The 17,102-nt window shown below is 38.7% G+C and overlaps 2 protein-coding genes across 3 annotated transcripts in view; both read right to left on the minus strand.

Annotated features, from left to right (window-relative positions):
• Nucleotides 1–17,102, minus strand: part of LOC149070056 (rho GTPase-activating protein 100F-like) — a 165,156-nt gene that overhangs the window by 145,422 nt on the left and 2,632 nt on the right. The gene's annotated exons all lie outside the window — the stretch shown is intronic.
• On the minus strand, nt 2,227–13,134 carry LOC149070058 (uncharacterized). Its single transcript, XM_089249269.1, has 2 exons — nt 12,991–13,134; nt 2,227–2,952 (listed from the first exon to the last, which is right to left on the minus strand). The coding sequence occupies exons 1-2, from the start codon at nt 13,132–13,134 to the stop codon at nt 2,227–2,229; spliced, it is 870 nt and encodes a 289-aa protein (XP_089105395.1).

The following is a 17,102-nucleotide window of genomic DNA, read 5'->3' on the forward strand; positions in this document are numbered from 1 at the left end:
ATAATGGTAATGGACCAACTATGTCAAGATTGATATGCTGAAATCGGTTGTTAGGTACCTTGAATTCAGCCAGCGTGGATCGAGTGTGTCGGTGAACTTTAGAGCGTTGGCATGGAATACATGCTCTAGTCCACTCACGACAGTCAGATCTAATTGAAGGCCAAACAAATCTGTCGCTCAGCAGTTTTGATGTTGCTCGGATGCCAGGATGTGATAAGCAATGCAATGATTCAAACGCTCGTCGTCGCTGAGAAATTGGTACAAAAGGCCTTATTCTGCCGTTTGACACATCACACCAAATTTCGGCTGTTGCGTCAGGAAGGCTGAGTTTTTTCAGTTGTAAAGATGATACACTAGAATTTAAGATGGTTTTGAGATCGTTGTCATTCTCTTGGTCAGCTGCGAGTTGCACATAATCTAAAGGTGTGGGTACAGAAATGGCCGATATTCTAGAAAGAGTATCAGCTGGAATATTTTCGACACCTTTTATATGAAGAATTTCTGTTGTGAATTGGCTGATAAAGTTCAACTGTCGTAGCTGATGTGGTGAGCACTTTTCTGGTTTCTGCCTGAACGCATACACCAACGGCTTATGGTCACTACAAATGCAGAACTGTCTTGCTTCTAGCATATACCTGAAGTGCTTGACAGCAGAATAAGCTGCAAGTAATTCTCTATCGTATGCAGAATAACTTCTTTGTGCGCTTGAAAGCTTCTTTGAGAAGAATGCAAGTGGTTGTAGCTGATTATCGTTAGATACTTGATGCAAGGCGGCACCTATAGCAAAATCACTGGCGTCCACATGTAAAACTAATGGTGATGATGCTGAAGGATGGTGCAAAAGAGTGGCATTAGCGAGCTGCGTTTTGCATTTTTCGAATGCTTGTCTGGTCTCAAGAGTCCAAGGAATTGATGTCTTGTCATTCTTCTTGGTGCTGGACAAGAAGGAATGAAGTGGTGCTTGCACAGCTGCTGTAGATGGTAGAAATCGCCTGTAAAAGTTCAAAGTTCCCAGAAATCTTCGCAGCTGCTTGATATTTTCTGGAAGAGGAAATTCTTGGATTGCACGAACTCTGTCTGGAAGAGGCTTCGAGCCGTGTTCATTGACCAAATAGCCCAGGAAGGAAATTTCCGGTACATTGAACACGCATTTAGATGTGTTGATTGTCAGTCCGTACTTATCGAGTCTTTCAAACACTTCTCTAAGGTGCTTGTGATGTTGCTCTGCGTCATGGCTGGCGATGAGCACGTCATCAAGATACGAGAAACAGAAGTCGAGATTGCGTAGCACCTCGTGGATGAAGCGTTGGAACGTTTGTGCAGCGTTTGAGAGTCCGAACGGCATGACTACGAATTCAAACAAACCAAAGGGAGTTATGATTGCTGTCTTGGGAATGTCGTCGGGATTTACAGGAATATGATGAAATGCTTTGACCAGATCTATTTTAGAGAAAATTTTACATCCATGCAGATTCTGCGCAAAGTCCTGTATATGTGGCACTGGGTAGTTATCCGGCACAGTAATTCGATTCAGACCTCGATAATCACCAGTTGGTCTCCACTCATTCGGTCCTTTTGAAACCATGTGCAACGGGGAAGCCCAGTTTGATTTCGATGGACGACATATACCTTGGTCCAACATCATCTGGAATTCGGTCTTGGCAATCTTGAGTTGAGCTGGGTGCAATCTGCGTGGCTTTGCGAAAACAGGAGGACCTTTAGTTTCTATGTAGTGCAAGGTATTATGGGAAGCTTTCCTCGAAAACGGACGAGGTCTCGTTAATTCGGGAAATTCCTTCAAAATTTCAGTTATAGCACTGTTTCCTGAGATTGTTTTAATCGTTGTCGAAGGTCCATTGTAAGTAAAACCTTTACACGTGAGAGAAGTGAGTGGATCTATAAGTCGCTTGTTTTTGATATCGATGATGAGTCCGTAGTGAGCAAGGAAATCCGATCCGATAATTGGTCTCTCAACGTCAGCGAGGGTGAAATGCCATTTGTAATTCCGCCGTAAGTTCAAGTCCAATTCCAGGAGTTTCAAACCGTAGGTAGATATACGGGAACTATTTGCAGCGAAAAGCTCAAAAGTTGTCGGTTTGCCGTTGCCTTTGTAAGGTAAAATTGATATATCAGCTCCAGAGTCAATTAAAAACTTCATGCCGCTTTTCCTTTCCATAATGAACAAACGGCTATGGTGAAGACTGCTATCGCCGCCACCGCATGCCGTTACTGCGGGGGGCTTGGACCGTTTCCCTGAATATTCTGAGCGTTGTAAGCGCAAGGGGACTTGCATCTGAAAGCTTTATTTCCGAACCTGCTATGATAATAACACACTTTAGGGTTTTCATCGGAGTCTCGATATCGCGAGCGATTCCTAGAACCAGAATAACGTCGGTCTCGACTGGAGTTTCGATAGCGGTTCCGGCTATTCCTCGGATATTTGCCCAACTGCTCAACTCTTTTAGTCAGCTCCGAGATTTGCAGTTTAAGGTCTCTTATTTCCGAGCAAGACGAGGCTTCTGCTACATAACCGTAATTGGGTTCGGTGAGCTCAGCTACTCGATCAGCTAACTCGGCTAGCTTGTCCAGTTCTTCGCTGCTGGCAGCTAACACTGTTTGTATACTCTTTGGTAGCCGTTGAAGCCACAAATTTTTGAGGAAAGTCTCATCGCTAATTCGCCCTGTCGAAAGCTCGCGCATTTTACGTAGCAGCGTACTAGGCTTCTGATCACCTAGGGATAGGTCTTCTAACAATATCTTGACCTCTTTCGCGGCTGAATGTTTATATACAGCGAGAAGTCTCTCCTTGAGTTTCGAGAACGGATCCGATGCGGGAGGATCGTAAACAATGTCACTTACCGTTGACAAGACCTCCACATCTAGGCAGTTGACTAGGTAGTTATACTTGGTTCCTTCGGCTGTAACATGGTTGATCTTGAAGGCAGCGTCGAGCTGGACGAAAAAAAAGTTTGATATTGTACTTCGAGAATGTCGGCAGTTTCACGTGGACAGCTTGAATTCGAAGATCGCTCTCTTGCTGTTCAGCCATGGCAATAAGTTCTTGGCAGGTTCGGGATCACGTCCGGGTCACCAGTAAAGGCGACGGCAATGAGAAGATGTAAATTTCATTTTTAAAGACATGAACATTTTATTTACACACACGGACAAGTTATACGCGACATCCATTCTGTACGACGAAATACAATCAACTCATTAAAACGTTCGAAAACTCTCTGGCGATCCGTTGCTAGGTTACCATCCATCGCAAGGCGAAAAACGCTACAACGAGAAAACGTGACATCGTGACGTCACAGAGCATCGTTTATGATCGGTCACTACACTACTATTCTCACCAATAAAAAAAAACTGGCCACTTCAATAACTTTTTCCCAACTCTAAAGCAGAACCACAAAAACATAAAAAATTCTGGGAATTTCGATGGTCATGGGAAAACCACTCGTGCACTGTCACGACCTCCTATATAACCTAGTTATCTAGCTGGTCGTGGCACTGTGCACTCGTGCAAAATACACTCAAGAGAGAAATATTTCAAATTGAAAAAAGAAAATTTTCCCAAGACAAAAAACAAAAATTAATTCCAGAAACCTAAAAAGGAGGACAAAAGGGCGAATTGAATTTTCCAAAACGCAGGACGACACTTGAAATGACATCAAAAAGGAGGACGTCTGGTAAACCTAGTCAGAAGTAATGTATCATAACCCGTGTAACAAACCACTCCCTTTCCCTCCCTCCGCGTTCTAATTACCACGGTTCTTTCTTTCTTTCGGCGCTTGACCCTCGCTTGCTATTCCGAATATTGGATGACCATATGACCAGTATTTTATGGGACACTATTTTTTTTTTTTTTTTTACGAATTTGATAAATGGTTCAGAACACCTCAAGAGGGGAATTTTTTATCCTTTCATTAAAAAAATCGTATTTTTAAGAAATTTTTCCCTAATCCTTTTATTTTGTGAATAACAACACCATTAACATTTAATTAATTATGATAATTAGAGTGTATTAGGCTAACATAATATAATATATAAGTTATAAAAATAATCTTCTATCTTCTTACAAAAACGATCTTAAGCATAATCTTCTTTCAAAAATTCAATGAAGCCTACTTGAAAATAAGGAAAAAAACGGGAAATTTTTTACAAAAAATTGAGAGTTCTAAAATTAATTAAGGGAATACTCGCAAAATACGGGACATATCGTCACTCTTTATATACGGGGTGGGCAAAAAGTCCGTAGAAACTTTAAAAATTCATAAAAACTGGAAAAATAACCGAAATAGAAAACGGTTTGCAGGATTAGCATCGCTAGGTCACGAGAATTTTTTTAAGACAGCAAAAAACAGTCGATAGGTGGCACTGACGTACACAAGTCAAAGGAAAGATACGCAAATAACGAACAGAATGCCTCAAAATCATTTATTACAGCAGTATGTCACAAATCCAGCAACGGCAAAGAGTGCAGCGGGTCCACATACAAGGTTTACAACGGTGAACTGCTTGTGGATTAGGAGCGCAAGTTCTTATAACCATCTCATTTGCATATTCCCACCGACTTGTGCCACCTATCGACTGTTTTTGAGTTTTGTTTTTTACCTTCGGGGCCGTTCAAGTATTACGTAAGCAAATTTTTAGCCATTTTTGACCCCCTTGTCAGCAAAACGATGATCTCCACCCCCCCCCCCCTGCCAGTAAAATTTCGTCATCAGCTCTCCCCTCTGAATCCTAACGCATATTTTCATAAAGGGTGGTTGATGACGTAAGCATCATCCAAACCCTCCCCTCTTGTCATCAAAAGTCAGTAAATCGGAAATACCCCCCATCGATGATGACGTAATACTTGAATGACCCTTTCTTAAAAAAAATTTCAGTGAGCTACGCTAACCCTGCAAACCGTTTTTTATTTCGGTTATTTTTCCGGTTTTTATTTATTTTTAAAGTTTCTACGGACTTTTTGCCTACACTGTACAAGTTTCTGGCCCGCGAGTTTCAGAAATACCGCATAATATCTGGCCTACGAACTGAAAAAGTTGTGTACCCCCCCCTACTGTGTACGTGCACCATTCTCATGGGTTTAGGCCATAGATTCTACTCAGTATCATCATTACCATCGTTTCTAGACTCGATTAAACCGTATTTTCCTATGACTATATTCCCATTTTACTTTCCATTCGAACAAGTCCTCTCTTATCCTTAACAAGACATTAAGGACGAATAGGAAAAAGAAAAAAAAAAGCCACAGGTCTCTAAAAGACCGATCGTTCCTTGACTAAAACACTATATAACGCTCAGCAATTAAGACATCATCGTAAAAATCAGGAGAACAAAAATAAAATAAAAAAGTCGTAAAAATCATAGACATTGAACGAAGACTTCGAAAAAAAAATCCCTTAGAATTTACGACATTTTTTTTTCCTCTCTCTATCTTTGAATTATTTGAGTAGTCTTATGAGAGGAGGGTATCCATTGCTGAAAAGTTTATTCAAGGAATCATTCCGGAAACACTAGACTTACGACCAATTCGGTAGTTAAGCTAATGGTCCAGAATATCTCAAGAGAGGGGCTTTTTTTTTTATCCCTTCACGAAAAAAAATCGTATTTTTAAGACATTTTTTTCCCCCTTAAACTCCGCATTTTGTGAATAACAACGGGTTTCTTTCGTTTATACGTACAACTAATGCTTTTAGGCTTTTTTTTTTTTGCAATTAACCTATTAGATTATTTTTTTTCAAAGTAAGTATGAATATTCTACATTATAATAATGTTTCTTTTTATATTCCTCCATCACTGTTTTTATTAATGATATCCATTACGATAAATAAGCGAAATTTACGAGTAATTGGTATTTTATAAAGAGAGAGAAAATATCTTTTAATGAGGGTTTTTTTTTTTTCTTCGGGAAGTAACGGGAATAGCCATAGTTTAAATGTTGAAAAAAAGAAATTTATGTAATGTATATTAGGAAAGAGACCGGGGAGGGGGAAGTGGATAAAATAGTTTTTATTGCCTGAGATATATACGTCCTCCTCGTACAACTGCTTCTCAGTCCCTGTCATTGCTCGTTGCGGATTAATATGTCTCGGGGATCGTGTTCGTAAAATGTGCGTTCAGTTCGGGGAGGGTGGGATGTGGATCGGTGAATTCCACGTTCCGTTCTCGTTTTAATTAAAACTTAAAACGAGGAGCGGACACTTCTTCTTCTTCCCCCGTTCCGATCAATATGATGGAGTTGCAGCAGGAGAGTTGGTTGGAAATGGTGGTTCAAGAAATGCGAGAAGAGAACAGTGAGGAGGAAATGGCCGCCTCCTGGATGTTATGTAGCAGTGAAATTCCGGTAGAAAGAGGAAAAGGCCTCGTCTTTATCTCGGTGAGGATATTTCGAGGAATATCCTCCCTCCGAAGAGAATATCTAGATTGAGCTACACTGCTCCGTATGCAAATGCAGCCCCCCCCCCCTCCGCCCCGATCTTTCTGTATATGATGTATGTGTACGTACATACGGTATATATTTACATGCTAAATTCTTGCATATTATCTAGGATTTTTTCCAGGATCTCTTTTTTTTGGAATGTGATAGGAAGAAAAGCTGGTCTTTTCTTGAAATCGTCTTCAAAAATTAGCAAGTTTTTTTTTGTGGTTGAGCTCAAATGTAAATTTCCAGAAAAATTCATCAAGTTTTTTTGTTTGTAATATGAGTATTTTGAGTTTATTATTTCCAGTTTCGCGTATTCAGCTGTTTTTTCATCTTGGTTTGTGGTGGGATTTTCTTTTTTATTTAGACATAGAAATGCATCTTACATTTCGAAACAGCGGTTCCCCGTCAACTGGGGTGACTTTGCCCAGTTTTAAAATTGAAATTAAAAATTTCCATTCAACCCGTTGGTTAAAAGTCGAAAATGAAATTTTTATGTTTGGTTTATGGTTGGTAGATATGATTTATGTAGTTTTTATTTTGATCGGTCATTCCCCGCCCCCTCTTTTTTTATTAAAAAACAAAAACAAGGTAGTCAAAGTCATCAGGCGTAATGGGGTTGACTTTGCTCACCACTTGATTTGTGTATATAACAAGGATGTAAATGGAATTGGGACGATTTGATCAACTTGGGGTGTCAAGAGAACTGCAATGACAACAAAAATAACGCAAAGCAATGCAATTAAATTTCATTTTCAAAACATGACTTAATCATGACTCTTCCTTAAAGCGGATCCACGAAACATTACGATAAAGTGCATGCTAAAGTTTAAATCAGACAAATTATAAGTATTAAAACTTCATTTGTTATTATAAGGATGCAAGCTTTGTCAAAAAATGAATTTCAAATTAGAATTTCGGAGACAACGAGGAAGAAATCGACCGAACTGATAGTTTCACTACAATATCAGTTAATATACAGAGAAAACCACTTAACATAGTTCAAAGCTCCAGGCACTTATTATGTATCTTTAGAAAATAAGTTAAATCTAATACTAAAAGAGTAGGGAAAAGAAAAATCCGGAATCGAGGAAAACATACGAGTAAAGGCATTAAAAGTTACAGGTTGAATGATTCCAGACATTTCACGAGTTTGCACTGGACCAAATCATGAATTAAGTTGAGCTATTTTCTGTGTACATTGTTTCTTTATAAGAGTGAATCCCGTGTTTAAGATAAACTTGTTTTCTTCAAGCTGTTAAATAGTTTCAATTCATATTTAAATTATAAGATTTCATCCATTTTACCGTTTAAATTTAGACTGTGAGACAAAATGAAAATTAGAAAGTGGGTAAATTGACCCCAAATTTCCTATGTATAAACTGGGGGGGGGGCTGACATTGTCCACTGAAATAAAAAAATCTCCCGGTAAGGTGCGGAAACCAAAACTCCAATCGCTTTATAATCTTCATTGCATCTACTACTAATAATAATGATAACTGATGGGACTCACCTCGTTATCAAAAAGGCTGCACAAATGGAAGTTTGAGGTCTTTAAATTTTTTTCTTAACATTGAACCTCGTGGAAAAACCGGTTTATTGGTGTTATCCCTTACCAGGAAACGCCCCAAAACCTCAGTTCGTCTCATTTGCACGTAAAGTGAATGCACTGACGACCGAAGCTCTATAAACGATCAACCAAGTAAATTTTACACCACGAAAACCATTTTTTTTTTCAAAACTGGGCAAAGACACCCCATTCGACGGTGCCATGCTAAATTTTCGAGTGTCACGAAAAACTTGATGACTTCAAAAAAACTATGAATGATACAGGAATGAATGATATTGCATTCAAAAAATTATCGTATAAACATGACCAAATGTCTGATCGTATAAACATGACCAATATCCTAATCCTCAAGTGCAACGTAAAAGTTTGTGATAAGAACCCCCCAACCAACTTGACCCGTTTTTTTGGAAAAAATATTCCCAAAAAAATAATTTTTTTCCCTTGAAAGAGGGGGAAGTGGGAAATAAATCGTTTTTCATAAGAGAGGAGTGGATACATTTCCGAGGCTATAAATCTCAACCACGCCTTCGAAAAAATAAAAATTTCAAAGAAATCGATGAAGATCACGAAGGCAGCACAGAAAACTTCACAAACAACACGAAAACTGAATAGCATGAGACCGAATCGATCGATCGAATTTTGATCGGCCATGCGTATTTCGAAGGGCAATCGGCCTTATATATTTCTTTTTTTTCCACGCTTGCGCCAGTCGCTGGCGGCTACTTCAGTACCTTTACGGGACGCAGGTGCGACGTTGCATCGAAAGAAAAAATAAATAAAAGGTAATATATTGAAATAAAAATAATAATATACGATATAAAAGAAAAGGTATATATATATATATATAACGGACGGAGAGAGAGAGAGAGAGAGACGAGAGAGAATGGTGGAAAAAGGCAGTGACCTCCTAGTGGCCGGACGGCGAATCAGAACCTTCGAAGAGTTGACTAAATAATCGATATGTGAAAAGATTCGGAAGAATCGTGCGGTGAGAGAGGGTGTAGCCATCGGGAGAAGGGTGTCGAACCTTGGAAATTCCGTGGAAGAAATTGTAATAATATATATATATATTCTGAAAAACGTGATGGAAAAAAAAAAGTTAATGAAAGGCACGCGATACAAAAAATATACATAAGAAAGAATCGATTGGAGAAATGATAATTTTTTTTCTTTTGTTTCTAAATCATTATCGCCATCGGATAATCAGTGGCGTAAAAAGCAATCAACTTCAACGGCTTCAGTTATGTCGAAAAGTTTTGCTGTTCTTTTTCACAGCGAATAAAAATCTCAGTGATTTTCGATAGATTGTTAAAATTATCGATTTTTTTTTTTTTTTTTGCCATGCTCTGATTATGAACGAAACTCTCAAAGCGGGGAAATGGATACAAATGGTTTCGGTTGCGCCGTCCTATATTGTTAAAGTCTTAAATATCTGGTGGCCATATTTGACTGGTGAAAAACCGTTTAAAAGATATTGTTGAAATTATTGTGTTGAGGACAGATTTCACAGTCACTTTGACATTTGTCGAAATTTTGCCAGAATATCCTCCACGCGAGGCTATTTTGACTTTCCTGACCGCCCATAATCCTGGCTATTTTGACTAAACTGAACGAACCAGGCTCGGTCGCACCAGAGTTATAAACTCAATATCCCGGAGTAACAATTAAAGAAAAATATTCGCAACAATAACAGCCGTACTGGGCTTTTAGACGTATAGATACGTCAGTGTAGCGGCGGGAGACCTATGTGGACACAGATGGTAGACACAATGTTGCCAAGAACAAGAAAGGGGAAGCCCCGGTGAAGGGGGGTGTTACAGGCTAAGGGAAGCGTATATTAGAATCTGTGATTCTGAATAGTTGACTATATTGTTCCCAGCTCCACGTGCACTGCCCTCATCCCGGCCTGACTGCACGGGTGCAGTGTTAGCCGAAAATATAATTTTGAAGAATAATTTCTCACTCCTCCTCCAAATTTTTAAGGGTTTTTTTTTTTATGAGTGAGATAACTCTATTAAAAAAATTATCTAAAATTTGAAATCGTATTTACACTCCTCAACGAAATTTGGAGCTGTAAAACTGAATTTGGATGGTGAATCACGCATATAGATGCGTATAGGAAAATGAGCACCGCTCGGGTGTTGTCCGTGCCTCGATGATGCTACTGCTTACATGGCTATTTTGACTAATCTTCGTTGAAATTTGCTCATGCACACATGTAAAAAAAGGCGTCTTCGTCGGAGGAAAATCAACTTCTATCGCTAAGTTCAAGGCCGCCCAAATGAAATCGTCCCTGTCATTTGCAAACAAGAGGAAGTGTCAGTGCTTATTGCATCTACGGCAACATCTTATTGACACGCGGCGTGCCTCAAGGCTCTTCGGATGGCCCAATACGTCTAAAAACGAGCAACGTCCCATTGGTATTGGGTCATTGCATCCGATAAAACAAACAACGATCTCCTTGAGCAATTGAAATCCTAACAAGGTCGAGCAATGCGCAAATAGCTAATAGTGCGAGTTCTTTTGTAAACTTCCTATTGTTTTTATCCATGATTGTGGCTTTCTATAATGCCAAATATGATGTTGTACAATCAACGTACGTCTCTTTATGTCGGAATATGCAGTATATCGACATTGAATACAAGAGGGTCAAAAAACAAATTATATCTTCTTTTCTTTCCTTTTTTGCATGAAATAAAACGGAAGGGATTGGGAAGTTGCTTTCTTGCATATGCAAATAAATTCATTGTGGTTGAATTTCTTTCTGTGACATCAAAAATAGCATATTTTTCAATTAACAAATGATAAATGAGATGAAGGGTCATTTTGCATATCCCAAAATTCTATTTAAGGGTATATATACTCCAAGTCAGTGGTTCTTAACCGGGGATGTGTCAAAGCCATCTTGGGGGTGCGAGGTGAGAAAAGAAAATTGGAACGTTGACTGATTTTTTTCAGGAAAATTGAAATGAGGAGAAGAATTGAGTTTTTCAATTCTTTGAAAAACATGAATCACATTAATGTTTCGATACCTGATTTTTTTAACTGTCACTTGCAGAAATGTGTTATGCGAAATTCACGTTGAAAAAGTAAGTGACCTTTTTCACCCAAAATACATACGTTGCGGTTTGTTTGCATTCGTACCTCGTGTTGTTAGCACGTTGCACTTACATTTGATACTGCCATAAGCATGACTCACAGGAAAACGTTAAATTTTAAAATTATCAAATGCTAAAAAGGCATACGTAATATTGGTGTTCCGGCTGGAATCAATAAATGTGGAAAAATTCATTGAATCACTTTCTCTCAATTTTCGAAAAATGTTAAAGTAATTCAGTCGACTCCCGTTATAAGGACCATTCCATTACAACGACCGAAGGATAAGTCCTATATGTTTTCACGCGTAGCAATTATCCATATATGTTTTTTTTTCTTCCATATAATCACTACTCGATATTCAATGAAGATCATTATAACTGTAATACATTCGGTTTAGTTTAGTTTTTGAATTTATTTAAAAACAAAATACAATATGTATTATCAACCACAGACCAAAAAAGGAATTTAAAAAAAAGAATTTATGAGGTTATTTAATGTATCATCGACAGCAAGTTTACGTGAAATTCACTGACACCAATTCACGGCCGGAAAATTCAAAGGCAACAATTCAAATCCATGCAATTCACCTCACCGCTAGGAAAATTCGCTGAGCAACAAATTCACCGAAAACAGTTCGACACGAGTGAGTGAGCCAGTAGGTGAGCGAGGAATGACCGAGTAAGTCAGTAAATGATACAGTAGTTAGTGAGTGTGCGACAAAGTGGTTAGTGTTTGTGAGTGAGCAAACTAGTGAGTGAATGAGTGACAGAGTGAGCGACCCGGAAATTGAGTAAGTGACCTAGTGAGTGAGTGCCATGGTGGTAGACTAAGTGATCTAGTGAGTGAGCGAGTGAGTGCGTGACCCGGTGATTGAGTGCGTGACAGAGTGAGCCACCCAGTAAGTTAGTGAGCGAGTGATAGAGTGAGCTACCTGGTTAGAGTGCGTAAGCGAGTGAGAGTGAGCGAGTGACGGAGTGAGTGACAGAGTAAGTGACCAACATACTGAAAGAATGATTGAGTGACATAGTCATAGTGAGTGACATTGTAAGTTAGTGACCTGGTAACGCTCTTTACCAGGGGGTAAGGGCTCTTTACCGACTGGGGTTCGATTCCCCGCCGGGGAGACAGCATTTTGACAGAGGGCCACGATTGGTCTGGAGGTAACACTCATTCAATCGTTCACTTGCTCACTCAATCGTTCACTCATGACGAACTGTTTCCGATAAATTTTCCATTCGGTGAACTGTTGGTCGGTGAAATTTCCTAGCGTTTGTCAATGAATTTTCCAGTCGGTGAATTTCTCGACCACGTCGACAGCCATGGCAAAGCGACTCATTGTGTGGATGGGAGAAGGTACTCGTTACAATCCCCTTTACATACGTTAGTTAAACATCGTAGATTTTAAGAGAACAGAGTGATGGAGTTAGTCAATATCAATGTTTTAGGAATGCAAGGCTGTTGATCAGTTTGGCGATATAATATCCTAATATCATTTGTACACTGAAGTTGTTGCAGCTGATTTTTTTAGATTTATGGGTGCAATAATTTGTGGTTTGAGGCAGGATGACTCTCGTAAAGTATCTTGGAAGAGAAGGTTACAAAACTGAGAGCAGTGTCTTCCAGGCTGAGGTATACGCAATTTTATATGCAGTTCAATGGGCGCAATCCAAGCAGCACCCAGTGCTCATATTTTTAGACAGTCCATCAAATCTATGGACGATAAAAAATCCACGTTCGCCGTATTACAATGTCAGAGAAATTTGCCGCATCCTCTGTGGAAATCCGAGAATACGGCTGGCCCGGGTGAAGGCGCACTCTGGAGTAACTGGCAACGAGCAAGCTTAATGGCTTCCTTAGCAAACTCGCGAAGAAAGCCACTAATATTTCAAACTCCAGATGAACATCTATGGCCAAGGAGCTTTGGCGTTTTTTTCGCGAGGATCTGTTGAAGACGTGGCGATGTAGTTGGAATCCCAATGCTGCCAAAGACGCCTACAAAGTCCATCGACAAGGTACCAAAGTCTCTTGGTACCATAACGTTTTGCCCAGGGAAAATATAATAGCGGTCAAAGAGCATGGCCCATTTCCGGTCTATTTAGAACGGTTTAAGTGCTCACGTCACTGTGATTGTAATTGTGGAACTTCTGGATCCCTCTGGCATTATGCAACGCAGCGTCCAATGACAGCCCAGTTCCACTTTAGTAAGATGCCAGTCTCATAACTTAGCCTGGAAGTTAAGGACCCTTGGTAGTCCTATGAACTACCGCCACCTAATAGGTCTTGTCAGGTTCCAGAAGCAGAACTTACATGACAAAACTAGAGGAGCACGCAAACCGAGAGGACGCTCCGACAACACGTATTTGCCATCAAGGAAGCGCAGCGGTCAGGTGAGGGAGTACGACTTGCGGCCAAGACCGAGAGGAGTCTTTGATGCCACATATCCGCCCTCGCGAGAGTGCAACAGTCAGGTGAGGATGTACAGCTTGCGGCCTATAGACGGTATAGATAAGGATCTATGACTACTGAAGACCCGATGATGAAAATCGACCGGATATGTGGAAGCTGGACAATATATAACAAAATGGATGACTGTGATTAGCTGATTCACTATGATTCGAAATTTTATATTCCAAGATTATCGATAGCCCTTCGATTAATTGACGATTGCTACATTCTTTATGATATGGACTACACGCCATCATCTTATAATACTGTTTATAATTTTGATTGCCCACTGGCGTTTGTTGTTTAGATTTTATTTATCTGTTGTAACATTTCAGATTGACGATTGTTTTTTTAATGTAATTTTTTTTTACCTTCGTCCGAGGCGATATGTTTCGTTGTACATAAAAAACTTTCCGGATACACCCATCCTTCGGGAACGCTTCGATATCTCCAAGAGAAGTGTGGTGTGTCAACACTATCTATAGCAGAAGGTCTCCGCGCGAAGCTTTAACGTCACTGAAGTCGTCCATTTCACCTGTAGGCATTGGATACAGCAGGCCAGCGCAAGCGATATCTTTACCTTTTTTTTGCAGTGTATCCAATGACTATAGGTGAAATGGACTTCTTCAGTGACTTCACGAGCTTCGCGCGGAGGCTTAATAGATGGTGTTGGGTGTTCCGGTCTGCAAAGGTCAAAGGGTGTAATTATACTACTTGACTATATAAGTGTACATGCACCCCACAAACATTCCTCTGGGGAATTTCTAAAGAAATGCCGGTATATGCCAGAATGTGTATTCTGAGTGTGTGTGTGTAGACCTATAACGCCTAACGTATTTACACGAAGTACAATTGACTAGATACCAAGCAAAGATGCATTTTTGAAAGTAAAGTCACATTCCTCTGTGGGGAATCGAATCATCAACCTCTCAATGTCCGGGCGAGTACTCTACCATTAAGCTACAGAGAACATACATTTTTCCAACCTTAGAACAATATTTTCTTTAAGCTGAATGTGACTGTGCAGTAGACAGCGTCCTGACTCAACAACAGTGAAAGATTGGTGGTTCGATTCCCCACGGAAGAATGTGACTTTTATTCGCTTGGTATCTATTCAAATGTACTTCGTATAATTAGTAGAAAGGTTCATCATTTCGCTTCGCGTATTTATGTTGTCAGAATTATGTATGTTTCGGCTATACACGTACTGCATCTATATCTTTCGTATTTTGAAGTTAAAATATCAAATGCCCACATTTTCATGTTATGCAAATATCGAGGGCTTGTGAGTATCTATCAAAAATCCCATTGTTATGCTTTCCCTTTCGGTTAATGTTGTGTGACATACGAAATTGGCTGACTGAAACCGAAACATTGTCACGCTCCACGAACAGGAACTATTTCAAGCAGGTCAGGGACATACCGGAAAAAAAAGATTACTGTTCTTCAATTATTTCCTTCAATAACATCGATTGTAGACCACTGTGGTGAAGCATTAGACTCCAATGTTACTGGAACACAAGGGATGTATGTCTCGTAGGTGAGTAGCGTAGTGTGCACCCTGCTCTTTTTCTGTCCGTGGGCAAAACTATACTCTTTATCAAAAACATTTTTGAAGGGGGAAAAACCCTAGTTTCATTAAGCCATAACGTATGATATTCCTTCCACAGAGGAATCATTGGTACTTGTAAACATATGGGCCGAATATGATATAAACACATCATGATTCATCCATTAAAAAAACAAAAAAAAAGAAGTTAATCGAACATGGTCACGTGTGGCGTTAGTCACGTGCTCACGTGACATGACAGGAAAAATTTCCATTTTGATCCCAATTTCTCCCCTCCCCTTCCTCCCGTTCTCTTATTTCTATCACTAATGATGGAAGGTCCAGTTGATTTCAGTGTTTGTCACGGATCAAATCATTTCAGGTTGGGTATTCCCACCAAAAAAAAAAAAAATTGGCTTGTATCCAAAATAAGAGGGGAAAAAATACATAAATATTGCAGAAGAATAAATAATAACAGAAACAACGAGATCATTGCACTACCTTTCTAATGCTTTTTCCATATTCTTTCATCCGTGAATTTTTCTCATTTATGAAAAAAGAAAAGAATATTTCATCTCTTATAAATGCAAAATATCGAATTTTTACTGACCAGTGAAGGCATAAAATATTTTCCCTATTGATGGAATTATATCCATTATGGTACCCGTGACAGCGAAAAAAATCCTCACAGCCGAGGGATTTATCTGCACAACTAAGAAACATCAAATTAAATTATGTAAATCCCTCTTTTACATTTCAACCAAAAACTTTTTTTAAGTCAATTTTTATTATATGGTAAATCCTCTCTTTGGTGTCCATCGTTGAGACAAAAAAATTCATCCTTAAACGAGGGGTGACCGTACTTTTATTACACAAGAGGAAATTATTATTCGGCCGAAAAGTGGGCGACCGCATCTGAGGGGGTGTCAGTTAATAGGGATTTTACTGTAATATTTGATGCTCTTTTAATTTTGGTTGTCTAAAATAAATATTTCCAACAATGATATAAATTTTTTTAAATCCATATTCTGATGTTTATGCTCGTTTTTTATATAAATATTTTGCAAATATTTTTTTTTGTATAAATATTGTGTAAATGTGCTTTTTGCAGGAAAATATTTTTTATGTATCTTTTTTGTATAACAACAGTATTTTGGGTGGAGGGCTTGAAATGGTGATGGCTTGAAATCTAACTTCGCTTCAGAGAGTCCGCGAAACATTGACGGGGGAAGGGAGGAGTCAGTGATGCATTAGACTTCACTACAGAAGGTCTGCGACATCAAAAAGTTTGGGAAACACTACTGTGCGTACTATGAAATGTTAATTCATAATGTGGCTATTTCACCCTGATAATACGGAAATAAAAGAAGCTCGTAGCACCCCTAGATAAATTATCTGTGTACAAAAACACACCTACGAAATCCAAACTGATGTTATATAACGACAAATATGAGCATTTCCCTTCGGCGTATTTCTGAAAGCAGACTCCGGATTGAATTTCAAATGTCTTTGCAATCAAAAGGAAAATCTTAAAAAAGATAAATAATTCATTGATTTTTAACGCAATTAAAGATCGCGATCCCTGGACCAACGTACGTTGATCACTTAATGGGAATACTAAAAAGTAAAAAGAATCATATCAGTAACACGACTTCTAGAAACTTCGCTAATGTAACGGCCAGAATGAAATGTATCCTGTTTTTATTTTCATAGTTATCAATAGAAAAAATAAACAAACGATTCATCAATGTATTGAGATACAATTTTAAAAATTTAAAAAAAAAAGATACTATTAAAGAGCAAAAGTGATGAACAAATGTGTCGTTTATTCATTATTAGGTTATTCTCCATGTGAATCGGTGGTATTTAAAATTTTGTTTGTTAACACACTCAAAACAAAATTTAGAAAAAGAAGAAATATTTAAATTTAAATATTAAAAGAAAAATATATTTACATTTAAATATTAAAAGAAAAATATATTTAAATTTAAATATTAAAAGAAAAATAT

The sequence above is a fragment of the Pholcus phalangioides genome, unplaced genomic scaffold (genome assembly GCF_987345545.1).
Source record: "Pholcus phalangioides strain wild (caught in Gottingen) unplaced genomic scaffold, Ppha-v1.0 ptg000022l_1, whole genome shotgun sequence".
Lineage (NCBI taxonomy): Eukaryota > Metazoa > Arthropoda > Arachnida > Araneae > Pholcidae > Pholcus > Pholcus phalangioides.

Excerpts from the sequence above, each read along its gene's own strand:
- LOC149070058 (XM_089249269.1), bottom strand. The coding sequence starts at position 13,134 with ATGGTACCAAGAGACTTTGGTACCTTGTCGATGGACTTTGTAGGCGTC. Across the intron at positions 2,953-12,990 it reads GCCATAGATGTTCATCTGGA|CTCGACGCTGCCTTCAAGAT; the intron begins GTTTGAAATATT and ends TTTTTCGTCCAG.